Source organism: Cuculus canorus, chromosome Z (genome assembly GCF_017976375.1).
Source record: "Cuculus canorus isolate bCucCan1 chromosome Z, bCucCan1.pri, whole genome shotgun sequence".
Lineage (NCBI taxonomy): Eukaryota > Metazoa > Chordata > Aves > Cuculiformes > Cuculidae > Cuculus > Cuculus canorus.
Genome location: NC_071441.1, coordinates 37,035,466 through 37,060,153, shown reverse-complemented (window position 1 = coordinate 37,060,153; position 24,688 = coordinate 37,035,466). Strand labels below are relative to the sequence as shown.

The window sequence follows — 24,688 nt, the reverse complement described above, 5'->3', positions numbered from 1 at the left end:
TGCTCCTACCGAGAAATAGGTGCAGCAGTTTAAATCCTAACATACTGATTAAACTTGGCCATACCTGAAACACATATGAGAGAAAAGAGAACGGTCATCTGGGAAAAAGAAAAGAATACAGACTGAGTTATAGTCTTCTTATGGATCAACCACTCACCGAGGGCTTCTGTATCTTTGTGATCTCTCACAGCCATTTTCTTCTGAAAGTAACTGTCTTAGACTACCCTGTTTTCACACACCTCTGCACCTCAGAAAAAAATTCTGGAAATGTATGTAATTTCTTTGACAGAAATTGACTGAAAATTGCTACAGGTCATCCCACACTTTCAGCAACATGAGCCATTCTTGCCTGCAGAATAACTAACATGGAGCATGACCATTAGTCTCTTCTGCTGATTGCAGGAGGGGAGGATGAGAGTGCCATTCCACACTCAGTCAGATTAGCTCCACAATGATGAATATGGAAGGACTTCACATGACTCCTTATTTTTGTGGTGGCAGGGCTGTCTGGGCAGATCTTGTGCTCACTAATTTAGAAGCACAAGTTATGGAACTTAAGCCATCAAGTACTTTGCACAATTCATTTAATACATTTAATACATGTAAGAAGCAAGTAATTTTTAGCTGATCAGAATTAAAGGCAAGTGCCTAAAGTTCTGGATAAACTTCTGACCTTAAAAATCAAACTTGATGACTTGTGATCATCTACCAGTATGACACCAACACCAAAGAACTTCCTTTAAAGTGGCTGAAAACATGGGCTTAGACATGTTTCCAGTAATCTCACTTTCTTCTTGCAGTAAAAAGAAGCTTAAGGTTCTTCAGCTACATGATTTATTGTCCTATTTAGTCTTAGTTTCGATATTAACATTTGAAAGACAGAAATTCAAAAGTTTATTCATAGAGATATATTTCCTTTCTTTAGTATAATATAAAGGAATCAAAGAGTTGCATAACATTAAAGAAAATATGCTGATCTTCTCAGGTAATGTGGTTCCTGCTCTAGAAGACAATATTTAACAAAATTTACACTTAATGAACAAATTCAGCTGAATGTTAATTAAAACATAAATATTTTGCAAGCATTTATACATATGTTTAGAGGGCTATAAAGATCTTATTATGGACTGTATGGTCCTGTTTTCAACAACTGGTGAAGCTAAAAGACATGCTTGCCTTTCTTACAGAATGGCCCAGCATAGGCAGAGAAAGTGCAGTCACAGGAGAATCCACTGTATTTCTCTCTACATTTTCCACCATTATGGCACAGGTTACCATAGCTGCTACAATGTCCAGGACATCCTGGTTCAACTCCTGGCGTTATCTTTGCTCTCTCTTCCAGGTCTAGGGACATTCCATTCAACTGTAAAGAACGAATGCATCCCACAAATCCTTTTTGCCTGGATGCTGTTCCACCTGAAATAAATTCATATGAGCTTTTAAAAATTTAAAAGAACTGATGTGTAAAATTTATGTTTTACATCCCCGAACAGTTTATTTTGAATTTTCAAGATACAAGCCTATGCATGTGAAAATATTTATAAATAGCTTTAGAAGCATATCTGATTTCGTTTTTGTCAAGTAATTACAGCAAATCATTGAAGCTTTTAATGGGAAACAAGAATTTTGCACAGTAAGATACCAACCAATGTTGCATACTTCTATTAATTCACAAAGGAGTAACATCCAGAAATTAAGTGATTGTTCTTTGTTCTTTTTTTTTTTTTTTTCTTAAAGAGGGAGAGAAGAGTAGATGAAGAGAGGAGGGAGAGGAGAGCAGAGGAGAAAAAAAGAAAATAAAAGCACAATAAATAAAATAGAAAAAAAAAGAAAAGAAGAAAAAGAAAAAGGGGGATGGAAGAACAATGAGCTGTACAGTTTTGTTCTTTCAAGATAGTAATGACTGATCAACTGATTTGTGTGTCTGTCTGTCTGTCAGTCATAGTATGAATCACGATACCCCACAGCTGGTGTCTGGGCTGACATACTTCATCCCATACTGGAAACAAACTGTGTCCATTTCTGAGCTAATAAGAAGGTTTATCTGCCTCACTAGGATATACTTAACTACCAAGTATATGTGATAAAGATACAGGGCAATTGTAAGGCTCACAACAATTGTTGCTTCATTTGTTTTCAGTGCTGTTTATTTTTAGCACACTTCCTAAAAGCTAGCATTTTATCATTGTGATTACTTAGCAAGGTATGCAATCAACATAGCATCTCTCTTGTCCACTGTTGCACAACTTTCTCTGGTATTTCCTGTCATTTGTTCTCTTTTGAAAAATAAAAGCATAAACTACTCCACAATATGTAAGATTAAACACTACCATTCTCATATATTAACTTTTGGTTATGTGTTCCAATATCATCATCCATTTTCCTCCTTTCATATTTAAAAGTCCGTAAAATTCATGGAGTTATTTGGGAAATCTTGGCATTGCTGTTGTTATGTACAGATATACTGGCACAAAACTACCTAACAATATGAAAATTTTACATTTTCTCTGCTAAAATGCGCATTTTGATGGCAGCTTTAGGCTTAAGTTCTTCTGGCTCCTTTGGAAAACCAGAATGTATATGTCTAAGAAATAGAGTGTTTTAGCCTGAAGAAATCACAGCCCTAGCATACTAGTAACTGACTTATGGCTGACTATGGCAGGTATTAGGCATACAAGGTGACATTTAAGTAAAGTGCCTTTTCTAATGTCATTCTTAGAACACAGAACACTCTATGTTTCATTTTTCTCTGGATCCTTTCACTGGCTTAATAAAGCTGAGTTGATACCAGTGGTCTAATTACTCCCGCCAGTGAAGAAAATTGTTTTTTGTATAATTGAAGAGTAGAACATGTCTTCAAAATAGTTGGGAGTTATAAAAAGTTGCATTATCCAAAGACAATTTTAACTCAAAACAAAATTAAACACAATTTTGATGCACACGACAGTAAAGCAGTTGCAGAAACAGATTACTCAAAAAACCTTACTGCAGTCAGTCATAGTAAACATTCACAAATTATATTCAGGAAATGCATGATGTAAATGATCCAAATGAATCACCACCAACTGTCATGCCACACTTCAAAACCACTGTTTTGGTCGAATAAAATTAAACAAATGCCATTTTTATCAGCTGTGATTCAAATGATTTCAAAATAGTTGCAGAAATTCACAAGGGATTTCAAGGTACACAATCCTATAGTGAATGTTATTTCATTTTACTCCCAGGATCTTCAAGAATTTCCTGAGAGAAACCCCCCCACACCATCAGTAATAAAACAATTGTCTTCTAATACTACTATTCACCTGAACACTTTCTAAAGAAAATAAGCTAGAATGCTTGCTTGTAGATAAGTCAAAACAGTTTTTAAATAGTCACCTTTATGTGGGAGATGAATGTATATATAATTTTGCTAGAAATCATCAAAATATTTGACAAAAAAAGTACTATTTTCAATGGCAAATTACTTAATGAAAATCGTCAGAAATCATAACTGCCAATACAGGTTCGTATAGTATTAGGTCGTTTGGGAAAAGAGTCAGAAGAACTAGAGATTAATTAACTGTAAAAATAATTAGGAAACTGTTTAGACTTGATATTATCACAAACACCTGTAGAATTAGACTGTTTCTTAGTCCTGTTTCACAGATTAAATTCAAACTTATCTACTGTCAGCTGCTCATATAATGGTATGAGTAAAGTCAAGTCAGAAAAAACAATATTATTTATTGTATAACAGTAAACAGAAATCTTCTCTTCCTTCCATTAGCAGTTCTAGTTCATTACCATGAATACATATTAATTTTAAGACTTCTCCTAACTCCACAATAGCTAATATCTTGCATGCCTTCTCTATCATAGTATCCTCTCCCATGCTTTTAGTCAAAATAAAAAATTCCTCAATGTTTGGTCTAGTATCCATCTACCCTTCATGCCTTTTGAGGCATAGGTCAGAATTCTGAAACCAACATACAAGGGTTACCTCTCCCTTTAAGTTTTTCCTGAGGAGTCACAGTTTCTATAGCTACAGTTTTGTAACTTCCCTTAATTGCACTCCTCAAAACACAGGAAATAAAACATATAGTCATTTAGTATGATATGTTTCACAGCAGATCTAGACAAAGATTTATTTAACAGTAGGGAAGACTACATGCTCTGATACTGTATATCATACACCAGAAACTAATAAATTCATATAGCAATATTATAGTAAGAACACTACTGTGTACATAACACATAGCTCCTCATAGCTCTTTGTAACAGCTAAATAAACAGTAATTAAATTTTTGCTATTCTATTTCTGCTTTTCCAGTGTTATATCCAAATATATTGTCACATCTGCTAAAGTGCAAAGGCAGAAATATTCAATTTCTTCCTTTGAAGCTTTCACAGTTTAGACAGAATTAAACATAGATCTGAATTTTTCCTGCTTGTGTGAAATCAAAGAATAGTCCCTTCTGTCATTTCCAGTACTAAGTAAACATAGTCTGATTATTTCATTAAATGTTGTACCAAAGGGCAGAGGAGTAGTTCACAGGATCATAGAATCAGAGAATGATTTGTGTGGAAGGGACCTTTAAATACCAACTAGCGTAACCCTTCTGCCATAGGCAGGGACATCTTTTATTAGATCAGGTCGCCCAAAAACTTGTCCAGCCTGGCCTTAAAACACTTCCAATGATGGAGCAGTCACAACTTTTCTAGGCAAAGAAATCTCGTAACAAGATAAGTTTTGTTGAAAGCCTATCCAGCAGTCACTTTTGGCTTAGGCACTGAATTTGTAATCTCAAAATAGAGCTACATCTCCATGGATTTTTCAGAGGGGTCTCATCTTATCATACAAACTGTTTCCAGAAGACCCAGTTGCCATCTTTTACTTTTTTTTCTTTTCCTTTTTCTTTCATATTTTCATGATGATAACTAGGAAAGTTTCTATTAAATGAGTGCCTACCTACAAAAAGCTGGCTGTTGAGCTGCAAGCGAATATGCCCATCAGGTGGAGCAGTGTAAGACTTTTGAGGAAGCTGATCTACTTGTAAGGATGCCTCTTTGATGTTGCGTTCAGCCTTCACATAATGCCACTGGTTGTCATTTAAAGAAGTGAGTGATTGCACTGTAACTTCGCTAGGTCCGTTTCCAACATCGAACGAAAAAATCACTTCAGATGCAGCTAGAAAGAGGACAGTAATAAAGGACATTCAAATTATTTCATAGTTAATTGGCTCACAAAATCATTAAGCAACAGAACAAGTTACTAAAAGGTCTAGCCTACAATTTCATTGGATATATCTGATTGTTTTAGAGGAAAAGTTTACTTCAGGAGGCTTATCCCTGAAGTTCTTTCTTGACAGTCACTGACAGTGAGAACAATGAATTATCAACAGCATGGAAACCAAACCGAGTGGACTCTTAGAGAGCAATTGAGAAACAGTGAAATGTGATATCTTTGTAATTTTTTAGATTGGATAAAAAGCATCTCCTGCTTATGTGCTAATTGATTACAATTGTTAACTATATTTAAATTATCACCACTATAATCCAATCAACATCTTCTACTGTTTATTTGCTTTTGTTATTTATTCACACAATTTCTATAAATACCAGAGGGTAAATTCTGATGTGGTTTATAAAACTATGTATACTGTGAATTGAATTGAGTCATTCCAAGCAAATTTCCTATTACACATTTTCATAGTTTTCTCAGAAAATCATAAATGAATCTTTGCACATTAAAATTATCAGATGAGGAACATGCCAGAATTCGAAGATCTGAAAATTATGAATATTCTCTCTGAAATTGTTTCTATCATATATTCAAGGATGATCACGTATCAAAATAAGGAATCCCTAAACAAGGGATTACCAGCATTTTGAATTATTAAGGACTTTATTAAAGGACTAGAGGTCTGAGAAGGTTCCATGAAACCAATAAAAAGGTTCCCATTTATGTCACTGGACTGTGAGAGAAAAACAAAGCAATTAGAAGTAGCCAAGGGAAATAAATCAGTCCAAATAACATTTTCAAAGATGAAGTTAGTGAATTTAAAAAAAAAAATTCCAATCATATATTTTTATTTTGCTTTATTTTATTTTTGCTTTTTAAAGGTACATTAGACTTCATAATATTTAGATCCACTTTGTCCAACCTTTAGACTGAGTAATGCCACATGCTTGCAATCCCTTACGCCATGAATCTGGTTGTTATAAAGTATTTTGCTATAATAGTTGAAGATGAGAGAGAAAAGTAAAATGAAAAATACACAAAGTATTCGACTTTGCAAATAAAATAAGGCATAATGTGCAGCAAATTTTTAAACAGAACGCCTTTTGTAATAAATTATCTCTTCTGCTTAAAAATCAACAATGTTTTATACAATAATAAGTAACTGATGTTTAAAACTTGTTCCTCAGTATATGAAATTTAGGATAAAATTTTTTCATTTGGTCAATGTGAGAATTTAGTCTCCCCTTACGGAGGCGTACAAGAAAAAAAAAAGAAACCAACCAACCACACAGTAGCAACAGAAACTCCATGTGATTACGTAAAGAGAATTTCTGCTGAATGTTACCTTCTGCAGGGAGGTCTTTGTAATCCTCTGGATACTGTTGGAGTGAAGCCTGAAAACACAAATTCTGCTTTGAACGCACTGAATGTGCCTATTAAATAGCATATCAGAATAACAGATCTGATAAGTAATGCTGCTTTTTAGATTTTTAAGGCAAGAAAACATAATAAAAAAAATTGAAATAATGCCTGAAATAAGGAACATTGCTAGTACCACTAAAAAAGTATTACACTTTTGAAAAAAGGGAGCAAACCCCAGAAGTTCCAGGGATGGAGATCCAGACAATAAGGATGACTGTACGGTCATCCATTGGAGTGTCTGCAGTCTGACCAGAATATGTCAGAAAAAGCAAAAAGTATAATCAGTTGATACTCTACAATATTTTAAATAATTCTACTAAAACCAGCTATGCTGCAAATTTGGAAGAAAGTTGGCATTTATAAGCACTGTGGAAGGTACGCCACAGGATGTGCAGAGATGCTGACTGAGTTCTAAAATTTGTCCTCTTGTGACAAAGGACTGAGGCAAAGAGAACTTGGGTCATTTCACAGGCAGGAGGAGAGGGTACAACCAAAAGTTCTATTCTGGTGCAAAAATACATTGTGGGCCCTACCTACCTGTGTTACCCAAAAACTTTCCAAACATTTCAGAGACTCTTGTGGCCCTAATGTATTAATACATAGGCAAAGCACAGCTATAGATTGGCAAAGTGGAGCAGAAGATGTAGTTGATAGCAGTCATGGAGTGTGGTCAGTAGCTAGCCATGGCTAAAATGAATAACAGAAAGCACAGTCTTTGAGAATAACTTTGAGTAACAGGGCTGAGTATCACATGAAGAAGCAGAAAGTATTTACCAAGTAATATGCCACAGTATACAAAACTTGAGCACTTTCCATACAGGAAACTATTGAACACCACTCATCCTGGACAACAAGTGGCAAATTTGAGCAGATGAAGGCCAACAGCAGCTGCAAATTGGACTTTCCAGAGCTATATCCAAAGCAACCACAGAAGACCCTCTTAATTAATACACTACAGTGTTGCCAACTCTACTTTAATTTTCTGTTTAAATCATTACTTTTATATAGAAGATAATCCCTCAGTGAGCATTCAAATAAAATAGTTATTCAGACTTCCGGTCAGAGGATGTAACCTGAGGTCATATAAGTATTTAACAGAGTGTACTATTCACAGTTCAATCAGCCTTGTTCCTTTCAACCACTACTTCTGTAGAAGATTACAGGAACTAAGACAAAAATTCAAAGATTTGAATAATTATAATTCTTATTCTGTAAGACAGAAAAAAAAAAAGGATCAAGTCTCTTCTCCAAGATAATGCACTTCCTCTATATTTTAAAACACAGCTAGGATTCACACCTTAATTTTTACAACAACTTTCTAGAAAATTACACGCAGATGCACTGCCGTGTTTATAACTTCATAAACCCAAACAAACAGCACTTTCCTATTAAGATTCTTGATGTGACACTTCTGCTTTGGCAAAGTTAAACTTAAAGATCTATAGATTATTGTGCCATAAATAAAGGAATTATAAATCTGGAGCACAATCAATAAAATGCTAAGAAAAAACATTTTTTATTCACAAGTACAGAACGCCAAATACTAAAACATAACAAGTTTTCAATAATCTCTATTACATCCTCATCTTAAACACCGTCACCTGACATTTCATTATTGTTATTTATTATTACACAAATCAAACAAAGACTTTGATTTATGTGGCACTATTAAAAGAATATCAAGTGTTGGCTGGTGATTTATATTCACATCAGTCATAAAAGAGTATATGATCTAAATCTAAATGATCCTATACAATGCTTTTGAGAGAGAGAAAGGTACTTGCGATAAAAACACATACTTCTCATTTTAAACTGATATTACCCTCAGTGCGAGCACACGATTCTGAGTCAACGGCAAGCAATCCTGCCTACGACATATGAAAAATAATTTCATTTATTCAATGAATCATGATCATTCTGGAAGTGAGGAAATATCTTCACATGCTAGCCAATGAGATAAATTTTGGTTTTTTTAAATACTGAAAATATAGACCAATTCAGCCTTTCACTTTCTCTTATGTCTCACTAGTATACAAAAGTTTGAAAGCCGATGAATGAACAGGATAAGTGAAATGAGTTTGTCTGCATATTCTCATTCTGAAGAAAGAGGTATGGTCTTCAGCCAACTGTCTGAATAAATTTAGATCTCAGAAGCATTCCTTTAATGATTTCATGATTTAACTGTTTATTTTGAAAATGGAAAATCATTTATCAGACAAGAATATCATCATTGCTTCAGAGATTCTCAGCTGAAGTGCTGACCCAGTAAATTCTCTGTATTGCATGACACTGAGTTTATAATGCTACTGTGTTTTCACTTGTTCAAAGAACTTTTAACAGAAAGATAGAAGGCAGTTAATACTCTGGATAAATAGGTCAAAGCACAGAATCTTTCAAAAACAGTGCCAGCTTGAGAAAATCCAAACCAAATTGGTTAAGTATTAAAGAGTATTCTATAATTAAAGTGCCTACAGATGAACACAGTTGGCATTTTTCTGTTCTTTTCAATAACCTAAGTCATTGGCAAAAACCCATGCAAGCAGAATATTTTATTTTTGATGAAAATGCATTAAAATTTCTATTGTAATATTTTGTGTTATGTGATATATATGTTTAATATATATTTATTTTTATACTTGAGTGCGATAGCACAATTAATCTGTAAAAAAACAAGGAACTCTCTAGTCCCAAGGTAAAAGGAGTTTTAAAGAACTCTCAGAGGCACCTGTGAAGTACAAGCCTTTTAAATTGATGTGCCATTTAAAATTAATCCAAAAGTTTTTTGAAACAATACTTTATCCTTTTAAGTAGTTTTGCTTTAATAATAATCAATACAAGACTAAATCAATAAGCTTTCATTCTCATTAGTCACCCTACTGCATTTAGTGAGATATTTAATTTTCTCTTGCACAACAAAAATTTATTGATGTGTAAAAATCTCAATATTTTGGTACATACAAAGAAAATTAAAAAAATATAATAGTGATAAGAAAGTGTGACTAAGCTAGGACACTGTGCCACAGGTCTGAGTCACACATTGTGACTTAGCAAATCTCCCAGCAGCACATGTAATGCCTGACCTTAAAATCTGGTGGGAGATAATTTGGTGGCGGGGAGGCAGTGAGCAAAGAAGAAGGAACAGTCTGAGCAGTCAGAGTCTAATTGCTGTGCTCTTAAATTAAGAATGCTCTGAGCAGAAATTATCTTTTAATAGATCTATGTGTAGTCCCAGCGCTGGGATTTCTGGGTGAATGATAAAGCTACAATAGTAGTAACGACAGTAATAAAGCTAGACAAAAATTTTAAAGAATTTTCCCTTTAAGTTAATACTAAATTAGTCCTATTGAAAACCATAAAAATAATAATAAAAATAACCATCAATTGTATTACTTACAGTATAACTCTATCCTTATGAAGTCTTGAATTCCCAGGTTTTCTAAAAACACTCCTGAGGAAGCAGTAGTTTTAAAGAAAAATGAGACATCTGCACTGAGCTCTCCATGGAAGGTGGGGAAATGCAAGTAGGACATCTCTGTGTTGAAGGATGCTGAATTCCAAAATGTTCCTAGTTGTTATAATGAAAGATTAAGTGATAGATACAGTGTTATCTAACAATGCCACTATAAGTTTTATAACCACTTAAACAAACAAAAGTGCCCAGGGCTAGAAAGGGGCTGCAATGTTTGGAGAGTCTAACTTCCACAGAAGCCTCCTGCTTAGTGTACAAAATGAAAAGTTGGGGTTCTTGAAGACAAAAAAAAAATACTCAGAAAGAGTAATTAAAATGCTCGGTTCAGACAACCAAAACACTATTCATCAGAATTCTAATGCCCGGCAACTCAGCTAGACTCATCAGTTAGGGCTTGATGTAGCCTCTTACAAAGGAAAAAAAAAAAGAAAACCAATTTTGAATGAACTATTGTAACTACACTGTCTAGTATAAACTGACAGTTGTTATGCATATTTCTCACAAACAAGGAAAATAGTGCTATTGTTGTAGTCCAGTGAGGTTTTACCAGATATCACAAAGAAGGTAAGATACAGTTCCTAGTAAATCCTATAGAAGAAATTAAAATGTACATATATATTATAAAGGTATCTTTGTTAGTTGACTGCACTTTAGAAATTCATATGCATTCTATTACATGATAAATCCAATGTAAGTCTGTTTTACTCAAAAAAAGTTTAGAAGATTAAACAGTATTTTACTGGTTTGGTTTTCCTTTAGGCTGGCATTCAGTCAGAATTTGTTAGATTTTATACTTGATTATTAAAAAGATTATGCAAAATTTATAATAACACCCTCATCTATTAAGAATATAATCTGTATTTAATGGTGTTCAACTAGAATTATTTCTCACAGATGTATCTGCATTTCTTTACTAAGCTATACTGTTTCTACATCAGATGAGGCATTCAATACTTCCCTATTTAATTGAACCAGGCCATTACACATTCTCCCAATAATGCTCTGATCTGAGTCCAAATAGTATGTAAAACTATGACTTTTTCTCCAGGTCTGGTTTTAAAGGTGAGACTGGGTGTAGATTTGCAAATTTCTTTCTTATCTGTAAAATCGAACTCTATGAGACAGTGTAGACCAAGACCTGGTTCATAGCCCAGTGAAGTAAAATTGAAGTGTATTCATTCATTCCTTCTGACTTTTTAGAAGAGTTTTAAACAGAGTTCAGATCCCATACTTAGAAAAGCAGTGTGGCAGGAGATTCATATGTATTCTGGCAACTGACTGTTGCGACACTTGCCTCTTAGGAGTACTGCCAACAATCACAAGTTAGGGCAGTCATCAGGATACCTTTTACGTGGTAGGGCAGAGATGTGAATAGATGGCTGAGGCTGGAAGAGGAAAGTATAGCTTTGCACCTCGCTCTCCCGCGCTGCCTGATAGGCTCCTCAGAGTTATTATCCTGTGCAGTGTCGTAAACTGAGGACAGTACCCTTACATATTGGGATCAAGTTTAAGCCCTTGTTTCTCAACTGTTTCAGCTCATGGCTCCCACAGAGCAAACTCCACCACAGCTATGACTCAAGGATATAACAGCTATTTAAAAAACAATGAGCTGGCTGTTATCAGTAATTCAAACACAATGGGAAGTTTAATACTAGTAATTTATACAAAATTGGTAAAACACCACTAGTAATTAGAAAAGAGACAATAGCAGTAGTAGCAGTCCAGTAGAGTAATGATACAATTTGCTTCAATGAAGCATTTGAATGATCAGAATGGAGTCCCTGGGGCAGGGCAGGGAAAGGAAGTTTAATTCTTCCTCTCTTAATTTCCTGTTTTCTCTTATCTAGTTGTTCTTTTTCTCAGCTCTGGAAATTCTGTGATTTATGAATGTTAAACTACTATATCAATAAAGGGGCTGAGTATAGATCTAGCAAAAGTGTATTAGAAATATATACTGTTGTAAACGAGGATGAGAAAATAATTTCTTCATTATGTGATATCTGGCTTGCTTCCTATTAAGCCTTCTGTAACTGCCAAACACCATGTAGGTAGGAATCAATATTTAGCATTTCATCTGAGTAGCAAGACTGCAGTCTTCCTATGAGTAAAAAAAGAAGATCTTGATATTCATAAATAGAAGACCATCATATTTATGTTAATTCAGTTTTTTTGGCATATATTATCTGGTCTTACCAACTTTAAATTTTAAAGTGAGAAAGGAATAAATGAGAACAAGACTGATAAATTAGCCAGTTTAATGTTGTAAAGATAATAAAAGCATCTCTCAAAATAATTTTGCAGTTGCAAATTGTTCCATTCTCCAAGCTTTTATTCAAAGCTGATAGTTGTTTATTATTTGTATCTATTCTTCTTGATACCTCTAAGTGTTGCACCATTCATCCTTTCAGCATGGAATTCCAGCAGGGATACTGAGTGCTGAGGCAGAGAAAACAAAGATCTTATGTGGCCAAACATTTTCTGTAGATGTTTTTCTGACTAGTCTCCCCTCTCTCTCAAACAAAACAAATCACTAATTGACATAACACAAAAAATACTATCCATCTCTCACATAGACTGATGTCTCACATAGACTGATGTAGCTAAGGCACACTGCTGTTAATCTGGAGCTGCTAGTTGTATTCAGAATGCAGTTGCAATCTTTGTGGAGATGACATTTAATGTGCCTTCCAACTTTCCCATATTCTCCCTCCTAGAGGGATTTTTGGAACACTTAAAAGCTACAAAGAAAGCTTCCAACAGAGAGTTCTCTTCTCTATAACAGCTAGCCTCTGGTCTCTCGTACATCGATATGATGTCTGAATTTCACTGGAATGTCACTGTGATGAGATTATAAGTGCAAAGCAGTAATAATGTAGAAGTTAACACTGTAGAAAGTATGTTCATTGCAAATTGTAGACTCTGTCTGATCGAACCAACTGGGTTATCTGATCTCAGTTAAACTACGAGTAGCTGCTCAGGATTTTGTCTGTTGTCTTCGGTTTGCTCCTCCCTATCTGGCCTTCTAAATGGCTCTTTAAATTACATGATCATTTGTTATTTGTAGATTAATGGTTTTGATTGTATACCTGTCTTCTTTGGGTTTGATATTGTTCAATATTGTTTGGATTTAGGGGACAAGTGTGTTAGGGGGTTGCATCACTCTTCCGCTGTGCAAAATGAAGCAGGACAACCATCATTACCTACTACATGTTTTTGTTACATCTATTGCATTTCAAATATGCCCAATATTTCTGTCAGCTTTGCTACATGGAAGAACTTTCCTTCATACAGCACAGAGCATAGCATGCCAAAATTACTAAGTGTGCAAACTGCTTCTTCTAAAACTCTCCTCCTTGTCTTATGAAGTCTGACCAGCTGGCAACTGTTTGCCTCTGAGAATTTGTGGTGTTCAGCTGCCCTATCAGTATCACTTCTTCCAGCTTCGCTACATTGCAGCTTATTATAAGATTCATAGATTAAAAGTCCAGAAGGGAAAACTGTTATTATCTAGTTTGACCTCTAATATGCCACAGACTGCATAAATTTCTTGAATCAATTCTTGTTTGAAAAATTGTTTTTTCTAGGGAAAATATTCCATTAATTCAATTAAAAGTTGCCTATTTATGGAAAAGTCACAAAAGCTCTTGCTGTCAATCTATAAATATAGTTATGCACGTGCATATGCTCAGCCTATTGGACTAAATTCAAATCCTGACCACTGGATACTTTTCTGATTTTCTTTCCTGCTTTCAGAAACATTTTCTGAAAGGTCTGACTTATGCAAAGAGATTAAGCTTAAGACACTTTCATTAAAAAACGCATCTCAACTTTTTTAATGCAATCCTTTAACATTACATCCTTTTTATATAGCGTAAAACTGCAACCACTGACTTTTATTTAACTTCTGTATTATGCAGTAAGCAGTAAAGAGGATCAAAATAACATTGATGAGATTGAAGTTAGCACAGAAAGAATTTAATATTGTACAGGTAAAAAAGAGGAAGAAGTGAACACTCAGTACACAAATACTTCTGTTCTTAATACTCAAAATGTGCCCTGATTTCTCAGGCTATTGCAGATAGCTGAAATAGAATTTATTGGCTAAACATAAAATTTTACTGGGTTGCTTTAATAATCTGTTAATAACCTGTTAATAACCTGTTATGTTTGTCTCTTAAATTATTATACCCAGCGCTCACAATAGGGTTGTTCTTTTTTGTTCAAATGTCAAACTGGGAACATTCACCGGACTATATGCTTGCATTTATGTGTTTACATTGTTATTTTGCAGTTGAATTTGTGTATCAATATGTGATACTTGGTCAAACACCTTACTAGACTACAAGTATCTTACCTCATCAGTACTGCCTTTACCAGCATTAAAGACCCTCAAAAGTTCGGCGAAATTTACTTTATATAAACTCATGCTGAATGGCGTATTATCTTTACATTGCATTGCATTACCCTCATTTTACATTTTAGTCAATTAAGAACTATGTCATTGATTTTATTTTTGGGCCAAGTCTGATGCTGACAGATTATAATTACCCATTAATTACACATAATTTTGGCACATTTGTTTTCTCTCAGTGTTCTACATGCATTTGCAAACTCTCATACTTACTGGAACTTTATAGTACTTACATGGAGTATCTCCAGTCAGTTCTTGCAAGAAAAACAACAAAATTCCCACCCTTGAATGGTGCATTCTTTTCAAAATCTAGCTATACTGTCTCTCTATCAAAATCTACCCAATGTGGTATTTCTAAGTATTAATGGCCCAAAGCTTTCTTTTGCCCTCATATACTTCAAAATCTTTTCTGTTACCCTACTCAGTAGACAAAAGATAATTCGAATCTTAACTTTCGTTGTATTTTTCAATCCAGCAGCACTGGCATACAATTTATTAAATGTATTTTACATCAGAAAAGAGTATATAGAAATGTATCAGTAAAGTATTTTAAAATGACAGAAATTGGTGAGTGCTAATCATCTAGAAAGGTGAATGTCACCAAATCCTATGGCCTAATTTCTCTAAATGACCATATTCCCATAGAATATCATTAGTACTTTCATTGCACTTAAGCATTTTAGAAATATAGATAGCTAACTATCACAAATGCTGAGAAAAAACATTACTATCTGAATGGATCTTTATATATAAAAAGAAATATACTAAAAGAAGTATTGTTCTTGATATTATTTTTCTTGTATTAGGTTGCTCTTTCATGCTTTGTACTAGGAAATATGGTTTGGTTTTCTTGAAGTAACACACTTCATTGAAGTGAGTCAACATAAAGAAATCAGGTACAGTAATGCAAAAGAATCTATTTTTCCTTGTTTGACAGCACTTTTGAGAAATGGATATTTGCTATTAGACCATTTCTGTGTTCTGCACCTATCCAAAGGTGCAGGAGAAAATAAGTGTCATTAAAATGTTTTTAATTAGATCCTATGGATGTCTGCAACCTCAGATTAGAAAAAAACCTTAGTAACAGATAGCTTCCTGCATCTTCAAAGAACAGCTAGTATGCAATTGTTGATCTCATGAGTAAGTTTACATTGACTTCATCAGTCTTGTCTAGTACAAAATGTAACACATTGAACTCAGAATGTGCTACAACTTAGGACTTTTTCCATTTTCTGGAAAACTGAACTTTAAAGAAAATTTTCATTACAACAGCAACTGCTGATATAAAGATAACTGAAAAAATTCTAGTAAGACATACTCTTGGTCATTTCCAATATAATTATCAAACCAATAGAATATTTATTCTAATATACATAATTATGTATATTATATAATATGAGTATATAGTATAGTATATATAGTATATAATATGAGAAAAGATATTAATTTAATTTAATACAGTTAATATTTTAAATATCATCTATTATATAAGATATAACATATTTTATATATTATTATGCTACAAAATATATAAAATAAGACAATATGATAATAATATAACACAAGTAAATATTAAATATGATACATGTTATTAAATATATAATACAGAACATATAGAATAATATATGATGCTCCATATTCGTGTTTTGTTACATATTATTATACAGTTATTATTTTACTCAATGCCTTGCACTTTGTTCCTGTGATATGAAAATTATTTTTCATTCAGAAATTCTGTATCGTTTTCTCAAATTTTAGTCCTTACCTCTTTAAAAGCATAACATCTCTTACTATCTTTGTCTTTTTTAAATAAATAGCTGAGAAATATTTCACTATTACTGCTTTTTTTAAACAATCAAAGTGAATATTCCTTCTCAAGGTTTTTGCTGTATTATTACCATTAACTTTTATATTCTGAAAGGTCTTTTCAGTGAGATTATTTCAGTCCTTAATTGCTTCTTTCTGTAGTCAAATTCCATAATGTTGCCTGGCATTACAAAATTATTTCTTTGACAGCCAGAGTCTGACTTCTTGTGCTTGTCGTCATGATATTTCAGAGCTCTGTATAGCAGCTTGTCTAGAAATACTGCTATCATTTTTCGTCAGTGCGAAATTTTGCATCAATTCAATCACGCAGACTAAGGAAACATCAGATAAAGGCAGGGAGGTCAATGGGTGTCAGAATTGTCAGTATGTTTTAATGATTCTCCCAAGGAAGCTAGTTGGCTTCCATGTTTTAAGTTTTGTGATCATTTCGGTCAGGTTCTATAATTAATAGTAGTTGGGAACTTGGTGAGTAGTGCAATTTAATTTCTGCCCACTTATTAGTACTACTTGAGCTGCAAATACTTCTTTTTCAAGGCTGTCATTATCCATGGTTTCATTGTCCCTGGCCACAACAGAGGCCTGCTGCATCACAGTCTTTATTAGCATGGCCAGTCTGTTCAAAGACATGGTTATATCCCTCTGTTCAACACTCGTAAAACAACATCTACATACTGCCTCCAATTTTAAGCCCTCCAGCGTATGTGTATGTGGAGGCCGCTGGGATGTTTAGATCTGGAGCACTTTTACTGCCTTTCAGGCTGACTAGGGCTGGTTCAGCCTGAGGGAGAGACAACAGCCTCTGAAACCTAAGGGGAAATAATCAATAAGACAGAGCCAGGTTCTTTGCTTTGGTGTAAGGTGTATGAATAAAAAACCGTGGGTATAATTTTAAGTAACAGAGTTTCACACTTGATCTAAGTAAAGAGAAATGTTCAGTGAGGACAGTAAAGCAGCAGAGCAGGCTGCCCAGACAAGAAACGTTGGCTCCATCCCTGGGGGCTTCAAGCGCCAATTTGACAAAGCCCTGAGAGATCTGGTCTGAGCTCACAGCTAATCCTACTGTAAGAAGAAAACCTCCTTAGGTCCTTTCCACTCTGAATTATATCATATTCCTATATCATAACCCCATGATTTAAAAGTTCTTTTATAGGCAGGATGAATGATCAGCTTACAATCAAATGTCAGACAAGTGAAAAGGAAGTACCCAACAGGGGTTTCTTTGTGTCTTATAAATTTTCATTAGAAAATTAGAATGCACTGCTGTAAGACACATCTGTTAAAAAACCTTCCAGGCATAATTACTGTAACAAGTCACAGAAATGAAGGCAGAGGTGATAAAAATAAATACATACTAATTTATATTTATTTATCTGCGCAGTCTCCTGAGTGAGCTTAAAAGTACAGATTGATGCTTCTTTACTGGTATTCATTTCCTCGTATTCATAAAGGCCGAAGAAATTTGAAAAATCAACACAACATTATATGACGAAGGACAAAAATTATATAAAGAATAAAAATAGTAATTTCTAAGTACTTGAAACATTAATGAAATTCATAAAAACTCGTAGGGTAGATTTGATGCAAAGAATTTAAGCTTACTGAATATTTTAACTTCTTACCCAACTGTAGAAATTTAAAAAAACTCTTCAGTTAAGACCTTTAGCGGGATCTGTAGCATCGCTTCTCCTGACTTTTGTTTCCAAACAACAGTAGCTGTAGAATTTTGTGCAATTGTTTACTATTGAATATAAACCAAAACTGGCTTCTTTATCAATGAACATGGAAATTAATGAAATCAGAAATGTCATCACAAATCTTTGATAAGGTATTAGTTTTGCTCCAGTTGTCTCACTACCTTTACATGATTTCTTGACACATTACGTTTTTCTGGTTACCATATCCATATTCAGTATACAGAAACTTTATATTTTGGATTCCTGCATACATTTTAAATTTGATCTTCTTATATGGAGTTAAAATTTTGCTTAGAGATATTGCATATACTGAATTAATCTCCAATATTATAGTTTCTCTAGTTGCACAAATACTCTGAGAAGCTCATATGCAGAAGGTCTGGTGATGGAAGTGTGTATGTCTAGTGAAGTGTCATTACCCCATGACAAGGTAATCACTTATGTATTCCCATTCATATAATGCTTTATTCATAACTTAATTCAAAATGTGCAAAACCACTCAATTTTGTACTCAAAATGTCTGTTTGAAAACCACTGACTTCTTCTGCCTTGACTATGCATCTTTAAAATTGTACCATCGTTTGCACTGGACTATGGTATTTTGCCTTTTCCCTTTCTAATTCCAGTTTCTAAACAACTGGATGAAAATTAAAAAAAAAAGGTTCATGTTAGGTTGTATAGTAAACAATATCTAAAATATATTGCAGTCAAACTCCATTGCTGCTTAGCAAAACTCTGCAATTGTTACTTACTGTCTCCACGGCAAAGCAAAGGCCCCAGTTTGTAAGCTGCTTCAGAACTTGGTCTGTCAGTGTCTGTGATCACAATTTCAGTCACTGGTAGATGCTCCTTGTAGGAAATGAATCCAGTATCATTGGTCCTGAAAAGGTAAAACGAAAGCTCACAGTTCTCCTAAATGTTTGTGATAATTATTTCATTATCATTCGTATATTTCTGTGGAAAAAGAAATAATAAAATTCTGAAAAAAAAAGTGCTGCATAACTCTGTCAGTAATACAAGCAACTGTGACTACAAATATACTCCTGGGTGGCCGGGAGGGCCAAGAGCATCCTGGCTTGTGTGAAAAATGGTGTGGCCAGATGGAATGGGGAAATGGTTGTGCCCCTGTCTGCAGCACTGGTGAGGCTGCACCTTGAATACTGTGTTCAGTTTTGGGCTCCTCACTACAAGAAAGATATTGTGCTGCCGGAGCATGTCCAGAGGAGGGCAAAGCACCTAGTGAAGGGGCTTGAGAAGCAACTGAGGGGACTAGGAGTTTTTAGCCTGGAGAAGAAAAGGCTGAGGGGAGACATTATTGCTCTCTACAAATATCTGAAAGGAGGTTGTAGCAAGGTGGGTGTTGGTTTCTTCTCTCTAGTAACAAGTGATAGGATGAAAGGAAATGGCCTCAAATTGTGCCAGAAGAGGTTTAAACTAGATATTAGGAAAAAATTCATTACTGAAAGAGAGATGAAACATTGGGACAGGCTGCCCAGGGAAGTGCTGGAGTCACCATCTCTGGAGGTTTTAAAAAAACATGTAGATGTGGCACTTTGGTCTATGGTTTAGTAGGCATGTTGGTGTTGTGTTGGTGGTTGGACTTGATGACCTTAAAGATTCTATGGCTTAACATTCATATTATGATCATTTGACAGAACAAAAATATTTTTTTAGGAATTGGGTACTTTTATAGTTGTACTTGTCTACATAAGCACGAGAAAAGTCTTTGACATAAATGGGTACCTAACTGGCTGCTTAAGCTAATACATATGCCCATGTAAGTAATTTTATGTTGCTGAGGATATACTCTATCTTTAATGACCAGTATTTATTACAGAATGCTAAATAGCTTAGTATAACTTTCAAATAAACCTAACTTCTTTTTTTTTTCCTTTTTCATGAAGTCGTGATTGAGTGTACAGGAAATGCAGTGTATGTTTTTTATGCAACCCACAGTAATGGTAATATGCAACTTAGCATTCAGAGCACAAACCCAGTACTTGTAATCTTACATCAAATTATTTGTTTAAAGTCTTTTTTAGTTAAGTGTCAGAAAATAAATTCAAAATTTCGTAAACATCAGTTTTGTTCTTAAAAGTTCTTCCCTGTACCCACTGAAATATGCAACCACTCAGGACCATTCTCAAAAATTTAATTTGTCCATTCGATCTCTATATATAGTTGAATCTTCCCTTAAATGGGCAAAGTACATAGCTCTAAGACAATAGTAGAAACCCAGAGAGAGGAGGTAATCTGAAATTCACTCTGCTCGGAGGTTAAATATGAGGCACACACCTCAGCAACCAAGCCACGTTCCTCTGGGGAACACATTGGGCTTAGCACTACCTTTTCTCAGTACATCATGAAGTGGGAGTGAGATAAAAGGAACAGATTCCACCTCTGCCCTAAATGAAACTAGTGATTTTTTTCCTCCTTTCTCCTGCCGCTTTACTAATACTATCAGCTTTTCCCTGCATACAGTGTCTGTTTATCTATCTTGAAGCACAGTGAACACAAATGTACTTTTTTTAGGAATTTTTTTTCTTAAGTGAGGAATTGGAAACATTTTAAAAAATTGCTATGTTTTGATGGTATAAGTTATTGCAGATTTCTAATTTACAACTGAATAACCCTCAAAACACTGATGGTGTTTGCTTCAGTAAGAATGTGCTGCAAAGGGAAACCAAACAGAAACTAGCTTACCAATTCTGCAGAAAGAATTTGCATTTCTGTAGATTTTTAGGAATCGTATTTTTTAAAGATATCTTTTTATTTTGGACTTTTAGAGACTTGAAGGTTTTGATTAGTCAAAGAAGGAGTTTTAGAGCTGAATCTATAGTCAGATAGACTTCACCATTAAAATACAATATCAAAACTATATCTTCAAATCCACAGTGTATAACTGGTTTTCTGTGCTTAGACAACATCACAAACAAGCACTGCTTCTACCTCCTTTTTCTGCACTAGGAACAGTATTGAGTGAAGTGATTCAAACTAGTAGTCTCTAGGGAACTAAATGTAATGTTAAGTAGAGCTACCAAAGTAAGTGTAAACATAGCCCTAATAACATTCAAGCTCCTGGGATATATCTCTACTTAAAGTGAAGATTAAATTGTCAAAGATGGATACATGCAGAAATATGAAACAGAAGCCATTATATTCTCAATGTAGTATACTCATCAACATGCAATTTACTCGAAGTATCTATAGTGAAGACATACATGTCATGCTCTACTTACTTTACTTCAAAGTATGTTACCATTATAAATAGGCCTATGCATGTAAGCGTGGATTAAATGAATGACAAAAATAATCAAGAATATAGAATACATACTAGCAATTACTCAAAAATCCTGTCTGAAAATGTGTTCGATCTTTAACACTTATTTTGCTGTTGGGGATCCAAATTTGTATTTTTGTACAGCGCAATAATAGGGAAGTTCTTACTCTTCTGCATATTTTTTCAATCTCTTTATTGGAAAAGGCAAAGCAAGTATCAGTCTGTGACTTTTACTGCAGGTATAAATTCTTTTTCTACAGAAAATTTTGAAGCCAGTGAAGATTTGTTCTTTGACTAATCCTTTGTTGTATTTTAACTTCTGTATATGCTGAGTTCTCTGCTCATGCCAAGAGAATAAGTATTTTGCAACAAAATTGACTAGTTGTTCCTTTAAACAAAGCATATCTTATATCTAGCTTGAGAAGAAATTTCATTTTGTAACTTCCTTACATTTTTCTATTTCCAAAAAATACAGGTGTTGATATATCCATTAACCTACTCATTGAATTAGATTTATATAAGTTAAACATGCTTTATAATTTTAAAAGCTTAGAATTTTCTTCGATAGAAAAACCTTCATTTGAAAAGTCCCCATCTGCTTTTTACAGTCCTGTACTGCACTGGAGCTATTGTTGAGAAAATTTTATCTGATCATCTTAATTGAAAGACAGGTTCAGATTAGACATGTGATGGAAACCGATAAATACTTATTTGAAAGAGTTCACAAATACATAGGAGAATTTCAAGTACAAGTGGAAGATCTGTATGTTTGAAATCTTTCCAACATCTTAGAAGTGGATTTTGGATGAATGCTTTGCATAGTTGGTAACAACGATGTCCAAATTAAACTATCTAAGTTGGAGATAACAAAAAAGGGAGTACAAAGTCTAAAATTAAAAGCGTAGTTAAAAATAATGCTAAAAATTAACCGACCTTTGCCTAGAAAGTTTTATTTAAATTTTAATCGCTTTCAGTTTTCAAAAACTTATATTTGAAGTTGTACTAAAGGCAGAATTAATGCCTTATTATAAAACATAGAAATATAGGATAGTTCGGATTTCAAGGGACCATGAAAGTCATATAGTCCAACATGGAATATACTACCAAACTAGAAAGTATCTGTATAAAATTAAACAATCCCCAGAATTCAAAGTGAAACAATTAGCAATAATACATAATGTGCATAGTTATAATTTTGTATATGTGTTGTACATCAAAGAAGCAGATGACACTATGATTATTTAGATTTACAACTGCCTTGGTGTTCCAAATGAGCCAAGGCCTGCATATTTTCTTTATGTACTTGCCAGGAAAAAATATTATGTATAAGCAACGGTAAAAAGTCACCATTCATCTCTGTCCGCATCACAGTTGCAGTAATGCTGTGAATCAATGCAGCTTCCCTCTAATCCACAAGCACATTTTTGTACAGCAGGCAAGGAACCTCCCCAGTAAGTCTGTGTTTCATTGGTTCTTCCAATCCACCAGCTCAGTGGCATCCCATCTATAAAAGGCAGGTTAGAGAAAATTAGTGCCCCATCTTGTCTCCCACTTCTCTTAGTTTTTCTAACCCAAGCAAGTTTCCAAAAGGTTGTGCAGACAAGTATCCCCCCTTATATCTAAAAACTTAAAAAAAAAAAAACTGTTAGGAAAAAAATACTACCTTTACTTGATAAGTAACTATTCATTTTAATACTTCATTATTGGCTATTAAATGATTGTCACAGCTTTTTCTTGCAGTAGTGGAAAAGGGAATTCACAGTCCCTAGCTCAGCCAGCCATGATATTAAAATCATTTGTCTTAAGCAGTCCATTTATGTAATTCATTTTAAAATGGCCCATGAAAAAGGAGATAGAATCTTCCTAAAAATCAAGGTAGTTTATATTCCCCAGTAAAGCTCAATTTCATATCATGGACCTACCAGCAGTAGGATGAGTAGAGTTATAGAAAAGCTATGAAAAAATGGTCTCATCTTGCTATCAAGAGTACTACAGAGTACTACCCCTATCTGTGATGAATATGAAACAGATGAATATTGGTGTTAATCAGAAATGCCCAAAGACAGCTGATAGGTCACAGACAGCAGATTCAGAATTTATGTACTCAGAGACAGCAGAAATCATGTCTGTGGTGCTCCCATAAGCAAGTTGAAATACCTGGTGAGAAGAAGTGAGGCTTCCCAGGACTATTACAACTCTGTGTGGTGCACCCAGTCAGTATAGTTTGTTGTAAAATGATAAAACTGGATGTTTCCTTAAAGTTATAGTGCTGCAGATTAAGCTTAAAGATGCTGCCAAGCAACCACAGCAACAAAAAATATATACAGAACAGACAATAGTAAAAAGATGTGAAGTATATACAGAACAGATAATAGTAAAAAGATGTGAAGTATATACAGAACAGATAATAGTAAAAAGATGTGAAGTATAAGGATAGGTCATCTCAAATGAGAAGGAAGTAGAGTGACAGATGCAATGCATGATAGTTAAGGCAGGAGAAGAAATCAAGTAATGTTAAATTATAGTTTCTTTTAGTTCCACTTCTTTTTGCTGTTGTTGGAGCTCAAAGTTTTCAGCAGCAGACCCCCACAAAGAAGCTAGAAATTTATCCTAGTCTCAACTTTACTTACAACTGCCACTGTTTATTAAACCATGCTGTTAGATAAGACCTCTGTTATGCTGACAATCTCTCAGATCATAGGCACATTGACTGCATTCATAACCACACAACTGTCAACCCAGCAGGCTGAAAAACAGCATGAGTAATTTCTGGAAAAGTCAAACTTGCATAATGGCATCAATGTCCAATATTAGTGTTTGTGTTTGCAAGCCATCACAGGAGGAAGAAAACTTGGAGATAGTTTATAAATAATTTATCAGATAATACTCTAAAAAGCACCCAACAACTAAGACTGCAAAAAGCAGAATATTTCTGATGTTTCAATAGCTTGCCTTAGCTTCGTATTGTAGTAATGAATTATTGTTCCAAATCCATCATTAGGTGCATTGGGAAATGTTTAAAAGCTGGTCTCAGTTGTTTGTTCACATACCAGGGAGAGAACAGAGTGTTTATTGAAATGCTCTAAGCTCATACTGATTACACCAGACTGCTATCCTGCTTCAACAGAAGATATTGCCTAAACAAAATAAAGCTATTAATTTTTAGAGATGTCTTCATAATAATCACATAAATGTATTAACAAGTGACTTCTTTAATGACATTTGTAAATTCTATCCAGGCTGCTTGAATACTTCTAAAATACAGTCAGAAAAGAAATCTTACAAGGATGGCATGTTCCGAAAAATATGTCATGTGATCATCATCGAATTTTGTAGTTATCAGGCATAGTTAGTGGAGGTT

General features: G+C 34.3%; 1 protein-coding gene across 2 annotated transcripts in view; it reads right to left on the bottom strand.

Annotated features, from left to right (window-relative positions):
• Nucleotides 1-24,688, bottom strand: part of CNTNAP4 (contactin associated protein family member 4) — a 241,731-nt gene that overhangs the window by 28,223 nt on the left and 188,820 nt on the right. For both annotated transcript variants that reach the window (XM_009561651.2, XM_054054947.1), the window contains 5 exons: nucleotides 22,675-22,831; nucleotides 18,800-18,927; nucleotides 10,041-10,211; nucleotides 4,952-5,170; nucleotides 1,177-1,416 (listed from right to left, as the gene is read on the bottom strand). In XM_009561651.2, the coding sequence (XP_009559946.2) occupies nucleotides 1,177-1,416; nucleotides 4,952-5,170; nucleotides 10,041-10,211; nucleotides 18,800-18,927; nucleotides 22,675-22,831 (915 nt within the window). The remainder of the gene's footprint in view (nucleotides 1-1,176; nucleotides 1,417-4,951; nucleotides 5,171-10,040; nucleotides 10,212-18,799; nucleotides 18,928-22,674; nucleotides 22,832-24,688) is intronic.